This window comes from Lissotriton helveticus, chromosome 1_1 (assembly GCF_964261635.1).
Source record: "Lissotriton helveticus chromosome 1_1, aLisHel1.1, whole genome shotgun sequence".
NCBI lineage: Eukaryota > Metazoa > Chordata > Amphibia > Caudata > Salamandridae > Lissotriton > Lissotriton helveticus.
Genome location: NC_136057.1, coordinates 1,833,801,165 through 1,833,817,119, shown reverse-complemented (window position 1 = coordinate 1,833,817,119; position 15,955 = coordinate 1,833,801,165). Strand labels below are relative to the sequence as shown.

The window sequence follows — 15,955 nt, the reverse complement described above, 5'->3', positions numbered from 1 at the left end:
CTTGGCCCGAATTTGATGAAATACCCAGAGTGTAGAATGAGCGGTAACCGTATAAATAAATGGGACCTGTTTCCCAAGTTTCTTGAAGGAAAATAAGATCAAAGGAAGTGATATACTTGTTCCATTCCTGGTCTGTCAACTTCTGGCCAAGACCTGCAATGTTCCATGTAATGGTTGAAAGTCTGTCATCACTCCTCTGAGTCATTAAAGATCTCAATCTTATTAAGTGCATCTGCAAAGTCCAAATCCACTTTAGACCAAGCACCGTAGAGTCGACTTGGTTGTGGGAGCGGGTTCCTGAAGGAATCTAACCACCCAAAAAAAAGAATGATGGAATGATCCAACCAGTGAAAAGGAGAGGGAGAGTAACATGTTAAGGATATTAAATTGGTAAAGATATGGTCCAGCAAAGGGCCCACGTTGAGTAGGAGGTTGAATGATCTGCTCTTGTCTGATGACATAAACAAAGTCTCTAAAATTATTAAGATCTGTTAAAATGGTATGGTTGGTCTATTGAGGGGCTAAAGGGGTTGTTCAGGCAATAACATTTTCCAAGGGTCCTGGTGGAGGGTAAATGAGCTAGCCCATAAAATGAGAAATTGTTAAGATTAAGTGAAAACATCTGCTGGGGCCAGGTCTAGAAGAGCGATAGTTATACAGGTGATTTGATTGGAGTGGATGATGGCTATGCCCCTACTCTAGACATACTAGACCTATTAACAGGATTGATTGCAACAACTTGCTGGAACAGCCTGCCAGAGTGCTATTTGATAGCAAGTTATTGTCCATTCCACACACAAGAGTGGTTTACAGTGTACGTTTTCCCGCCATCTACAGTTGCTTAAAAGGGGATTCTACCATTGATTTAGTGCTCTCAAAAAATTAAATACCTTCAACCAATTCCTTTAACAGTGCATTCACTGGCCTCTCCAAAGTACCTCTCTCAATACTATGCAACCCACTTTGCAGGTCACTTGTTGTTTGGCCTAACAAAATAAAATGCTAGCAAGCAGGCCTTGAAATACTGCCACTGGCATTCTGTGAAAAAACATCAACTTTTAAAGCTCTCTCTCTTGTACGCATGGAGGTCAATGGCTGTTTATCGAAAATCGGATTGTCTTCCGGAATCAGTAGATGAAGTGGGCTTCCTTCATCTTTACAGGTGGATTACTGGTTCCCACCACCAGAGTCCTGCTTTTGCATTATTTGTCTCTTATATGTCTCCTACTGCAAAGCACTGTGAGGCTCCTGTATACTGGTTATGAGAGCTTTACAAAACCCCATATAAAATAAATACAATATAAACTGCTTCCAGGTGGACAGAGAAGCCACACAAAGAACTTTGTTATGGTGCTCCTCATGTGAATAACCGTATCACTGCAAACCCAGAGAAGCCAGTGTGTCAAATTAATTACCGTACTGTTAAATATTAAAGTGAACACAAGTCTTACACTTTCTATAAAGTCCTACCATAACACAACATTCAAATTTTTGGGTACCATTTAAGTATTATTGTTATCTGCAGCACACATAGAAAGAGGAAAATACCTCAGGGGATTGTTTTTGTTCAGGAAGGTGTCTCTTCCTGCACAAAATCAATCCTGCTTACACTGCAGGCACCCTTGCACCTGCATTTGCCCTATGCAGCACGTTCTGCGCTAGCGCTGGGAAAAGACAGGAATGTGTAGTATTATGTTAAATACGGCACAGCCCTGCCCTTTCTGTGTCCCGTAGTGCAACACAGCTAGGTGTCTTGTATCCATTTTTGGAGTTAGTGGAATAAGAGCAAAGAGGTTATTATCTAAGGATAAAGGGCCAGATATAGGAAGGCTATTACCGGTTGGTAATGGCCGAAATTAACGAATTTCGGCCTTTACCGACCGGTAATAGGCTTTCCGGATGTACGGGGAGCCGAAATTAAGGATTCGGTAATTTACCGAATCGGTAATTTAAGGAATCAGTAAATTACCGATTTCTTAACCTTTTCCATGCTAATGACAAGGTGAACTCGTCATGAGGCACACTGGAGCTGTGCTCATGACAAGGTCAACTCGTCATGTAGAATGGGATCTTGGAAATTTCAGCACCCAGCGGGAATTGCCTTAGCATCCAAGGTGTTAAATACCGATTCGGTAAATTACGGAATTCCTAATGTACGGAAGACTTAAATGAGTGCTTATCCCATGTTAGGATTCGTTATTTACCACCAACTACAAGTTGGTGGTAAATAACGAAAAGAAAAAAAAAGCAATTTTATGCAAATTGCTTCAGTACCATGTTGCAGACATACATGCCCTTAGGGCATGTGTGTCTGCAACATGTGCACCCATACACAATTGAGGGGTGCAACAGGGTGTCAAAGTGACACCCTGCCACCCTTCAATGTTTTCCCCCTTTTACCGAATCAGTATTTACTGATTCGGTAATTTCCATTCATTCCTATGGGCCTTCAAGCCGATAGGAAAGAATGGCAATTACTGAATCAGTAAATACCGATTCGGTAAATACCGATTTTTACAGATTCGGTAAAACTTACCGAAAAATGACCTACATACTCTTTACCTATTCTTAAATACCGAATCGGGAAAATTCGGTATTTAAGAATAGGTAAATAGTATTTACCTACATCTGGCCCTATGTTTTAAAATGTAATTAATTGTGTCTGCCGCTTATTGACGAATGGAGAACCCGCACATAAGTAGATAATAATATTTCAGCAGAGGAAACCTTTGTTAATCATAAATGAAATAAGAATGCAGAAAAAACAAATCGATTACTTACTTAAACATATCAATCAGAATGATGACAATTTCTGAAGAAACTTTGTTTACTTCCAAGATATTTCTGAGATTCTCAGGGTTTCCACACAAGAGTATCACTGGGGAGAAAAAAGAAAACATGTAACATACAGGTTGGGGAGAATAGAAAGGAGAGTGGTAACACCTAACTCAGGATGTTGCATAGGCGCTAGAAATCAAAGACAGTGACATGAAGAAATAATACAAATCCTATACGTCCACCATCCTACTTTAGGATGGCCGCCACGTAATTGTAATTGGGTACTCCGTTCCCATGTATTCTCCCTGCCAGGTACAATTGTGTTTGTAAATTACAAGAGACAGGGCCAATAAACGTAATGCGACAGTACGTACACAAACACACCATTTGTATGTCTGACACTACTCGTGACAGAGCCTGCGAAAACACAGAATCTACATATTTGACACTACTAGTAACAGAACCTACAGAGACACAACATTTAAGTATCTGACAAGACTAGCAGTGGAGTATAGGCAAACACACCACTCTATCTGACTCTAAGGGCCTGATTACGAGTTGAGTGAATATTTTTTGTCCCTGATATATAACGATACCACGGGTATGATATTTATTGGGTACGATAAATAACACCTATTACGAGTTAGTGGGGAATAACATGCAGATTTGGGGGTTTAACGCTCTAAATTCCACATGATACGGTAAATTCCAATACGTTTTCTCCTGTTTGCTGAAATTTAACAAAGGTTACGTTATTTAATGCATCTGATAAATATCGGATGTGTTAAATACCTTCAAACTCATAATTCCGACCCATGCATAAACAGGGGTTAACGCATGGGTCGGAATATTATGAGCAACTCGTAATCAGGCCCTTAGAGTCTCGAAGCCAACACGAAAACAGCGTGCATGTATTTGACCATTTTAGCATCAGATCCTAAACAAACACACTTTGCAAATATCTGATATTACTACCAAAAGCCGCATCCAAATGTCTGACACTACAGGCATCAAATCCTACACAAACACACCTTCCCACTATCTGACACTACTACTGTCAGACCAGGCGCGGTTCGTCCATTGGGGCGTGGGGGCGTAGCCCCCCTGCCCGACGCCGCCCGCAGCTCCCTCATGACAATCATGTCAATGAATCAACATGACGTCAGACCGCCGGGCGGGCGTCATGTTGATTGATTGACATGATTGTACAGGCGGCAACACAAGTACGCATGCGTGGGGACGGAGGGTGAATTTTTACCCGTGCCCACGCATGCGCACTTGTGTATTTGCGGCCTTGCGCATGCCCATCAGGAGCCCTAATGGGCGTGCTGCGGGCAAGAAGGTACCTGTGCCCTGGCGCCAGGATTGGCCAGGGGCGCTGGGAGCCTGTGACGTGTGGGGAAGAGAGCCCAGAGGTGGTGCGGACCGGGACCGGCAGCAAGGTAAGAGTGTGTGTTTTTCTTTTATTTTAAAGTGTTTAGTGCGAGCGTGCGTGTATGCATGAATGTTTGGTGGAGAGTGTTGTGAATGGATGTGTTTGTGTGTATGCGTGTGTGAATACATTTCTTTGAGTGGTGTGTATGTGGGTGGGGGGGGTCGCCGCCGGCCTGAGTGGCCTGGGGCCCGCACTTGCAAATCAGTTTGCGCCTCACCACTGTAAAATGCCACCAGCCGCCCCTGTGTCAGACCCAACACAACACGTCTTCCAAACATTTGAAAATATTTGCATCAACACATACACAAGCACACCATCCGAATATCTGATGTTTCTAGCAATAAAGCCTACTCAAAGACAATGTTCAATTATCTGACTCTGCTAGTGTCAGAGTCTGGGATTAAGCTCAGGAACGCCCTCACATCAGGCTTCTCCATGTCTCCCTCTGCGTAGGTGGATAATATAAACAAGCATTTACAATGCAATAGGTCTCGCAGAATTAAAGTTTGAGTTTTTGGCATTGTGTATGACAATGCGTTGCATAACATTTTTAGCAAACTTTGAATTGGTGAGCAGTGACATTGAGTGCTCGATAAATTCTTTTAGTGTGTGCAAGAGTATGCTGTTCTTGAAAGCAGTGTGGTAGAGAGTGCAGGAATTTGGGTGACATGAGCAATGTGGATGGGGTGAGAATACAGGAGTGAGTGTAACTCGACAAAATGTGTTTAATTGCATACCAGTGAGATATGGAAAGCTCTGATGATGAACCGCAGGCACGGGCTCACAGCTGCTATTATTCACACAGCTCTGATGATGCACCTCAGGCACGGGCTCACAGCTGTTATTATTCACACAGCTCTGATGATGCACCTCACGTACGGGGCTTACACAGTTATTATTCACACAGCTCTGATGATGCACCTTACGCACGGGCTCACAGCTGTTATTATTCACACAGCTCTGCTGATGTACCTCACGCACGGGGCTGACGCAGTTATTATTTACACAGCTCAGATGATGCACCTCACGCACGCGGCTTATGCAGTTATTATTTATATAGCTCTAATGATGCACCTCACGCACGGGGCTGACGCTTCCTGAAAGTGCCTGTATTTCTGAGCCTCCCTTGAAACTCGAAAGAGAGGCAAATAAAGCATTTGCTAATGAGAATATGAAGGAAAGGTTTGCGCTCTAATCACGGCCACAAGAAATCAACAAAAACGCAAAGCCAAGTCATCTGGGCATTTAGGGACTGATGCTTCAGCAAGAGGGTCTGACTCAGAGATTCATAAACAGAAAAGAGATCTAGCACAATGAGATGATAAATGCCACTAATTTGTAATGTTCTTAACAAGTTTTACTTTAGCAAACAATTTAATTCTATACCAAGATGTGAAACAACTCTGATTTATTTATGTTCAACAATCCCAGGTCTTCCACAAATGCTGGACAGTGGCAAGACAACTCTCTATATTGCAATACAAACAATCAGGGAGACAGTCCATGGACTCCTTAGCCCTATGCCCTTTGCACCGGAGTGTGAGAGGTATGAAGGTGGCTGCTTGTGGTACAGGTCTCTCTCTCTCTGGGGTGCTAGACTGCCCACTGCAAGATGGCCGCTATGCCGGTTGGCGATACAATATCAGCAAAATATTATGCAATTTGCGCTGAAGGGGACTATAATGAGAGGTAGCTGATGGGCATTACAGGAGCAAGCTATTGCAGAGACCCGAAGTTACTCGGAGCAAGAAATCACAGGGGATCTGAGGCAGTGGTCCGCAGGGAGGTTGCTCTTGGCTTGTCCAGCTCCTGTGCAGTGACGTGCCTGCACTGTGCTTGATCCATCGAGAAAAGAGGATTACGCAGCTCTGGTGGGTGGTGGAGAGACAGAGTGAGAACTAGGTTGAGAAGCCTGCATCCTGCGACCCGGGAGCTTAAGTGGGTTGGAGGTTGCAGGGTGCCGACACAGCCCTCTCTTGCAAACACGGTGGCAGCAGCCGACTGTTCGACGATGACACTGAGTCAAACCTCAGTGTTAAGTACTGTTGAATATTACTGCGCTAAAGTCACTACCTGGACAAGCCCTCTGGCAGGGACTACAGTGAAGCACGATCACTTCAGAAGACATCACTGATTTTTCTCCCACCTAAAATAAACTGCAGGACATCGACTGGCCAGGCATTGTGGCTACTCACCAGACACCCGGCTAAACTACAACTAGGCAATCTCAGACCTTGGCAGCTATGCAACAGTGGTTGTAATTTTAGGTGTCTAAAATGAAGGGTACTCACCACACGCCCCCAGCGATTCCCTCAACGACCTAGAGAACAAGACGTGAGCGAAACTGAAACCTTCCGTGGGGCGGGACTTCCGTCTTCGGAAGCCCACGCACGCGCCCACGGAGTGCATGGCCAAACAAGCAGTGCTGGTGACGTGGGGCTCCCATGCCCGAGGGAGAGCCCCGCGGAGGCTTCAGAACTCTACAATGGCGGTAAGTGGGGCTTAGTTGTAGGGGGGAGGGGGGATGCGCTTGTGTGTGTGTGTGTGTGTGTGTGTGTGTGTGCGCACCTGTGTGTGTGTGCGGTGGCGGCAGGGGGGGGAGGGGGGCCTCTGTATGTGTGTGCGCGTGCGTGTCTGTAGGTGTGCTCGTGTGTGTGTCTCTGTGTGTGCGCATGCGTAAGCAGGGGGAGGTGTGGCTGTGTGGTATAGCTTTCCAGGAGAGGAGACAGGAGCTGGGCACAGCGAGCGCGTTCACGTGCGCGTGGCCCGCTCAATTCCGACTCTTGAAGAAGCGCGCGGCCAGCTCCTGTCTCCTCTCCTGGAAAGCAGAGTCGCTGACAATAGGTTCTCTGGCGAGACCGCCATTCGCGCGGTTAACGCCACGAGACCTAAAAACGAGGAGGGTGTCTGCTCTGTGATTTGAATTGGGATATCAGCAGAGTAAAAACAGTGAGCTGAATAACAGTACAGCTCAAATAAGAACCATTAATAGCGTTTTATATTTACTTGACTTTATCTTGGTTATTTAGTGTAAAAGAACTGCACAGTACCCCTGCTCGCGACAAGGATCCATGTCTATCAAACCAACATATGTTCAGATAAGCCAGTTTTGTGGGGAACATAACTACTCAATTCACATGTGTACAGGTATTGTCTTTCTTTTTTCCGGCTTATACAGCCTGAGCTATGACTCAGCCCGAGTTGACTTTTATGATTGATATATGATTGATATAAGAATAGCATGTATGTTACTTGAAATACTTTTGGAGCTCACCCTGATGTTACACAGCTCCGGCGCCCACTAGGGGATGTCTCCTCTTTTAAATGTTCTTGATGCTCTGTTTCTGTACAGTCTGCCTTGCATAGTGGATGACTATTCCACTGTCAATAAACAGAAATTCTCGTTCTGTATTTCACACATCTCACAACAACACAATGGCCTTAGGGATACCTGTGCATAAAGCAGCACACATAGAAGTTGCAAATCGCCATTACAGATTGTTTATGTCCCTTCCTGCAGGAAGGGACACCTTCCTGCACATGAACAGTCATTTCCCACAATGCAGGCACCCATGCACCATGGTTCTAGGGTACCTGCGTTGTTGCTAGGCAGCTAAATTTAGCACCAGCGCAGGGGGAACCACAGGTGTGCGCCACATTCTTTTGAATATGATGCGTCCCTGCGTTTTCAGAATCTCAGAGTGCAGCATTTTTAACTTAATGCCGCGCTCTGCCATTCTTTTGTAATTATGCCCCTCAGAATTCACCAGTCAGTATGGAAGTATATGTACAACTTGACCTCATGAGCAAAGTCGCTACCTAGGAAGGCCCTTTGGCAAACATTTGAAGTCCTGTCATCACACCAAAATCTAGAACTGGAAGTGCTGGGACCCCACAGTGACTTGGAGGTATCACCTGTGAGCAGACAGGATTGGCACATGAAGCTTGGTGCCATGGAGACCTAACCATTCCCCTGGCTCAGGAGCAGCATCTTGTACATCGGATGTATGACGTTACTCCGCATACCGTTACAACTACCTACCATTACAACGCGACCATTACAACGCATACCATTACAACGCATAGCGCTTTGGGGTGCTGGATAGTGGTAAGTATAATTTACTATTCTAACTCCAGTCCCCGTGGACCCTAGGGAAGGTGTTGGATAGTAAATTATACCATTCCCTATCCTATAGCGCCCCCCAGCGCAATGCGTTGTAATGGTATGCGTTATAAAAGTAGCGTTGTAATGGTAGTGCGGAGTAACGAATGCGTTGTAACAGGTGCATACCTGTACATCTATTGCCAAATGAAAGAGTCACGAAACTTAGGTGTAGGATGGGTCTGAGACCCCTGCTCTTTATGGGGCCAAGAACTAAAGAGGTCTTTGATAAACAGTGCAAGGACTTCCAACTTCAAGGCATGTGCAGGAGAGGGCATCTGGCAGAGGGAGGGGGTTATATGGTGGAGAGCAGAGAAAGGGAACGGTATAACTGTTACAGATAAACTGGAACTCATAGCACTTGACTGCGATCTTCAAATTCGCTGTAACGTAAATGACCCTGCTCCCCAAAAGCATTTGATAGAATTGGAGTACCCAAAGAGGTACTGAGGCATCAGATTCAGTGGAAGATGGAAAAGATTGGAAGGTGTTGCAATTTATGGAGCGTGCATTCCTTAGGTCCACCCGTAACATGTTAAGAGCAATATAGTTGCTGGGGGGTGCCTGAGCTAGCAGGGAAATGTGCCGTTGCAATGAGGATTGCCTTCTTGAGGAGCCCCAGAGACAACATTGCTGTTGGTGGAACTGTTTCACTGGGGAGGCCACACCAGCAAGCATGCCTTATGAAGGCTGTTCTTAATACTCTCCAGGAAGGAGTCAGTCTTCTCGACAAAAAAAGTGTCTTAAGAAGGAGGGGTCTGCCCATTAAGATAACCGACGGGTATAGATTTTGCAGATGCAGTTCAAAACATGCCAATCAGGAGTTCGGCGGATGCAGCCTCACATGGCTGGTCACAGATTTTGCAGATGCAGTCCCACATTGGCTGATCAGGAATGTTGAATATATAGTGCCACAAAGTAAGAAATGTGTCAGATGGTGCCCTCCGTGGGCTGATTGGCAACACCCCATCACAGCAGTGACTGGGCCATGACAATCACATTGCAGTGAAGTCACGGTTTCCACCTGGAACAGTTGGGAAAGTCTCTCTCCACCAGTCCGCTTCTTCTGGGCAACCTACTGCCACTGGAGACGCCCTGGACAACGCTCCTTCCAGGACAGTCTTTTCTCCTGCAGCGTAGGCAAGCACCTTCCCTCTCTCATCACTTGGCAGGCTTCTACGCATCTCATGACAGGTACACAGCTTCTCCAGCTTATCCAACTTCTGTGAGATTGGATGCTACACAAACACTAGCCCAGATAGCACTGCAGCCCTATAACTACTCCTTAGCAATAGAAGACTTTATACTGGGACGAAGTGGGGTTGTTGGGACCCTCTTTTATACACAATTGACAGACAGGTGATATGGATTCACTGTCTAAAACTCTAGAACTGGTTTAGTGTAGGTATTTTTTCAAGTGTCCTTTCCAAGCTGTTGTCCAAACACAACCTTCGTATAGAGTAACACTTGACACAGTAGGTGTGCCTTCACCTTGGAGCACCCACACCAGAGCCTTAATGAGTTGTGAGGTTTCTGCAACTCAAAAGGAGCAATTGGGGAAAAAAAGGGCAGGCTTCACTCTGAAGGCTTCCTCACATTTCACAATAGAGACTGCAGATCCCATCCCTCAACCAAAAGGCAGTGCTCAGGAGGTAATCAACAGCTTCATGCTAACCAAAAGCCCTCATAGAATAACTAAAAAATAATAGCTGTGTCCGTCACTTCACTTCAGTGTCTAGATGTCCTTCCTGCAGACACAGGAATGCTAAAAATACACTTTTGCTATCTAGGAGCACAGTCCTCACCCCCCATCTTGTGCAAGGCCAGGCACGGGGCATCCAAAATGGATTCCATTGACCACCATTATTCCTGCTCATTCAAGCACACCATGCAAGTACCACACAGGCTACAGATGTCAACATGCTTTATACGTTCTCTGAATGTTTGTTCGAGGGAACTGGACAAAAGCATTGGAGCAGAACTTTTCCCAAATTGGCCAGTAGACCTCCACGCTGTTGATCCAGTTTAAAGGTGTGGCTTAACCATAGTAAGAAGAACTGCTTAGCGCTAGAGACTACATCGGTGCAATATATGGCGAGAAGGCTTTATTTGCGCAATACTTTTTAAAAACTCACGTTGTTTGGTTCTTTGTTCACTGAGCTCTTTTTAAAAATCACTTCGCCGCTTCCCCGGTCCACCGCTGACTTCTGTCAGATTGTTGTGGAGGGAGGTCGGGTTGCAGAGGTCGCCGGAAGTGAGTAGACTTCCCGCTCGCATTTGGGGCAGTTCGCGCTCTAGTGGTCCGGGGCTGGACTACAAAAGGGACGAACCTGCAGTCACTCTGCCTTAACCATAGTAAGAAGAACTGCTTAGCGCTAGAGACTACATCGGTGCAATATATGGCGAGAAGGCTTTATTTGCGCAATACTTTTGAAAAACTCACGTTGTTTGGTTCTTTGTTCACTTAGCTCTTTTTAAAAATCACTTCGCCGCTTCCCCGGTCCACCGCTGACTTCTGTCAGATTGTTGTGGAGGGCGGTCGGGTTGCAGAGGTCGCCGGAATGTGAGTAGACTTCCCAGTATACATCCGGGTCAGTCAGACGGCCCTCAGGTATATAAGGAGATGGCTACCAGGGAGCGCAGCGGCCGTGCGCAGCTGGCGTGCCGACGGTGCGCCAAAGGTACGCCAAAGGTAAGCCCGTCTGCGCCCGTCTGCGTTCTGGCCGGGCGCAGGGCCAGAAATGCTGCACCACCGCCCAACACTATAAAATATAGTAGGGAGGAGCTTCTATCATTACACACTAGCAGCTCCTATGCCTGTCAGCACTTACTGGACTTATCCCTATGGAAGGGCCCTGTTAGCTGTTGGGAATGTAAGAGAACCTTTCCTTTCTCACAAATCTCTGCACTCACAGTTGGCTGTAAATATTTGAAAGGGGGTTTAATTAATGCAAGATCCATGTCTAAACATGCATTGCACATCTATGATCTAATAACTGAAGACGATATAGACTGTCTTTTTATCACGGAAATGTGGCTTAAATCATGGTGTAATCCCGACATAGTTCATGCCCTACCGCCAGGATATCATATACAAAGGGTGGATAGAGGGGAAAAACGGGGTGGAGGAGTGGCTATTATCCATAAGGACTCCTTGAACTGCGCCATGGTTGAATTTCAGGATCTTAAAGGGGCCGAAGGGATGGGCTTTCACATCAAGGTCAATGACACCTTCACGTTGCAGGTGCTCTGATCTATCGCCCCCCCTGGTCCTCACAAGGAATTTCTGGAGAGTATTGGGGATGCACTTAGCAACCTGGCACTCCGTTTCTCCAATTTTTCAGTACTTGGGGACATAAACATCCATCTGGACTCCCCCACAGACCCGGCAGCTATCTCATTTAGAGATACTATGGAGGTACTAGGTTTTGTAACACTCACTATGAATACCACTCATAGGGCAGGACACATTCTTGATTGTATTTGCTCCAATCTTGCCACACTTAAAGTCAAGCACCCCAGAATCCAGACATAGTCAGATCATGCTTTGGTGCCTTTCAACCTCTCACTGGATGGGAATGTGAGGGGCAAGCAGTCTGGAAAGAGCACTCAGGCTAGAAAGGAGGGATGGAAAGCAATCATTTGCCACCCGGAATTGAACTCGATGGCTAGTGATTGTAGGCCCCCATGATAGAAAACCCGGAAATAGACAATAACACCTTCAGGGAGTGGATGTCTCGGCTCAAAGCCAAAGCGGGCCCTGCTAAGGCCAGGATTAGGCCTGTCCATAGGAGATTATCTGCCCCCTGGTTTGACCAGTCACTAAAAATAAAACAAGGAGAGGTACGCAGAACCGAACGCAGATGGCGGAAAGATTATCATGAGGAGGAACGCTGTAATTATAAAACTGCTAGGAGCGCTTACCACGCTCTTATCAAACGAGCAAAAATCTAATTTTACACTACAGCAATAGAAACGGCCAACAATAAACAAAAGGCTATCTTTAAGATAGTAAATGGCTTTAACAACCCCAAAATATTAGTGCAGGAAATCCCACCCTCTGAAAACCTCTGTAAAACAATCGCAGACTTCTTTGAGCAAAAAGTACAGGGCCTTACAAAGGATTTTGCAGCTCCTGTTAAAGAGTTAGGGGAAGTTAGCAAAACGGGGAATTGTCTGGCGGACCATTTGGAGATTTTTCGGCCGATTAGTCTGGAGGAGACACACCGGGCAATACTGGCAACCAAATCAGGGTCACCGTTTGATCCATGCTCCCCCTCGCTCTTATATACACTCGTTAACATTGTCAACCCTGAAATTAATATTATTATAAATGCATCACTGGCCACGGCCAGCATCAATTCAGAATGGAAACTGGCGGCGGTCAAACCACTGCAAAAAAAACAGCTACCCGACCCCACCACACTGTCCAACCTTCGACCAATTTCACTGCTTCCTGTGTTATGTAAGATAACAGAGTCTTTTGTAAACAAACAAATTACCAAGTTCTTGGAAGATAATGAGGCCTGGCACCCAAATCAATCAGGTTTTAGAGCACAGCATTCCACCGAGCCAGCCCTCCTGTTTACCACCGACACCATCCGAATGGCCTTGGACCGGGGTAAGAAAGCTGTCCTGATCCTGTTGGATCTGTCAGCAGCTTTCGACACGGTCTCACATACCATCTTGATTGACAGGCTAGCAACATCTGGCATAACTGGAAAGGTCCTGGAATGGATTAAGAACTTTTTAAGTGGCAGGCGGCAGGTGATCACCTTGGGGGACTTTTGTTCGAAGGAAAAGCCACTCACGACTGGAGTACCGCAAGGGTCCAGTCTTAATCCGACACTTTTTAATGTGTACACCACCCCTCTGATCAGGTTGATATCGTCTTTTGGCATTGATGTGGTTGCATATGCCGACGATACCCAACTGATCCTAGTCCTTGATAAAGACACTCAGGACTGGGAAAAAAATCTTAAATGTTGCCTGACAACAACATTTGACTGGATGGGGAAGAACCATTTGAAATGTAACACGTGCAAAACGGAGATCATGCCAATAGGTCCACAAAATGACTTTGTCCCTGGATTATGGTGGCCGGAGAATGCAGAGGTACCGCCTCACACCACCAATGCGGCTCGTAATCTAGGTATTAAGTTTGACATCGCTCTGTCTTTCAAGCAACAGGCATTGACAGTGGCAGGGACCTGTTTCAATGTCATCAAGGGACTAAAAAAATTATTCGACCTACTTCCTTTGGCAGCTAGGAAAATGGTAACGGTCGCCCTCGTGACATCGAGGCTAGATTACTGTAAAAGCCTATACGCAGGGACTAATAAAGTAGTTACGCACAAACTCCAGATGGTGCAACACGCAGCAGCCAGGCTGGTGTTGAAATGGCCAAAGAAATCCTCGGCATCACCCGCATTAAACACCTTGCACTGGCTACCAATAATCAAACCGGTCCTTTTTAAGATCCTGGTTATTACCTTTAGAGCTTTCCACTCTCAAGGGCCAAAGTACCTACGGGGCAGGTTTTTTAGGTATCACCCCGTGCGTACTTTGCGGTCCTCCAATGCCAATCTGTTGTTAGTCCCCCCTTTTAGACTCAGTACAAGGGGTGGCAAATCGCTACCAGTACTAGGGTCAAAAGCCTGGAACATACTCCCCCCTCACCTTCGGGCTCTTGAGCGAGAAGCGGAATTCCGAAAGGCACTGAAAACGTGGATTTTTTTATTTGCCTGACACATGTGCTAGAGCACTTGTATGATAGTCTGGAAGAATCATTGTAAGCAGCCTGACCAGTGTTTGGATCTTCCTGGTAAGTAGTGGCGCCTAAACGCTCCTTGGAGCGACAGCTGCGCGGTATAAATACGACATTACATTACACAAATGATCCTTAAAACAATATATGCTGCCGCCACCGGTCTATGTGATATAACCAATGGCAGAAAAAGTACTCCTCTATCTGAAATGAGGTCATGCTTGGTGCACACCTCCAGGTCACAGAACAAAACCAGACCTCAACAAACATGTCCAGGCCTAGACACGAGCTAGATTAGCATGACTCCAGGGCCAAAAATTAAAAGTCACGATAACAGATACTTGCAGTTGAGTACTCAGGGTTGGGGTACTTGCCCATTTAAATCATACCTCAACTAATGGTACTCGTTCTAATGTGCACTGTTGCAAATAAAAATGTTAACATACTTAGTTGTTTGTATTCATGATAAATTAGTATTTATTTAAAAAAAATTCAAATCCTCATAAAACATATACACATACACAAATTCAAATCAAATTAAAAAATGACGTAATTCGTTACAATGGACCATAAAGGTTTAACATGTGCACATAATACTTTAAAGAGGATTTTCATATCCAGTTTATATAGTAATTTGAATAAAATCACTAAAACTCCAGATTACATAGATTGTAGGCACTTTGCAATTTACAAAGAAAACTAATTCTACATGCTCAATACCCTGGACTATAGGCTTTAATATCCATAGTCAAATTTCATCAATATCAATAATTATTATATATAAAAAATAAAAAATACAAATCAAAACATCAGTTTATCTATTGTGACTCATAACGTTTTATTATTGACATGGCCATTCTAAAATAGTTAGAGACAGCAGTGCAAATAGGAACGGTAGACAAAGAGTGTAAAATTATTAAAACAATCCATGTAGGTACAGGGGCGGATTTCTCTCAAATGTGGGATTAAGAATTGTGCCCCCTGCTCTTTGTAAAGGGGGCAAAACAGCATAAAGTGCAAAGTGCACTGCACTGCTAAATTGTCACATGGGCAAGCGGTGAGTTTGTCAACCCATCCTGACTGTGTGGGGTATGCCACTAAAAAGTGCAAAGTGCTTAGGTGAAGTCTGGTCATAAAAAATTGAGTCTGTGCATTAATAGTAAAGGGTAAGTAAAATTGCTGTTGTGTCGGGGACAGACCTAGGTGGCATTACGCTTGCAAATACTGGCAGTGCAGAATTGCCTCAGAGTAGTGTGCTTCTTTTTTGATGGTTTTCGCATTTGTATGGATGCTAGCACGATTATCATAGTAGTGCCCCAGACCAATTACGTTGAATTTTTCTCTCACAAATCGAAGCCGTGGGAATCGCCAAAGCATTATCAAGGTTGATACAATCCTTGATGACTTCCCTACACAAATTATTTCCTAGAAATGTCAGAAATATACATTCACCCTTCTTTCTGTTCACATCACAGAATTAAAGTCTTTCAATTATTTAGGTGCAAATGTTCTGTTCTTCCATGCCCAATGCATTTCAGGACATGCGTCCCATCATCATGGGCCAAATTCAATGTAGAAACTGGAACTGCACTCCAATTCGTTATGGAGATGAACATGATCTGAAATAAATGTGAAACCTCAAAGTCCAAGTTAAATATTGAAAAAGTAAATGCTTGTTTCTAAAACGCTTTAGTTTGAAGATTACGACGACTGAAAAATTACAATTCCAGTGTCGATCTCCATAACGAATTGGAGTCCAGTTCTGGTTTCTACATTGAATTTGGCCATCATTTTAATTTGGTCACCTTCGGCT

At 45.0% G+C, this 15,955-nt stretch overlaps 1 protein-coding gene across 1 annotated transcript in view; it reads right to left on the bottom strand.

Moving 5' to 3' along the window:
* Window positions 1–15,955, bottom strand: part of LOC144753527 (guanylyl cyclase C-like) — a 632,982-nt gene that overhangs the window by 478,480 nt on the left and 138,547 nt on the right. Inside the window, exon 6 of the mRNA XM_078641183.1 lies at window positions 2,782–2,878. Coding sequence (XP_078497309.1) covers window positions 2,782–2,878 — 97 coding nt within the window. The remainder of the gene's footprint in view (window positions 1–2,781; window positions 2,879–15,955) is intronic.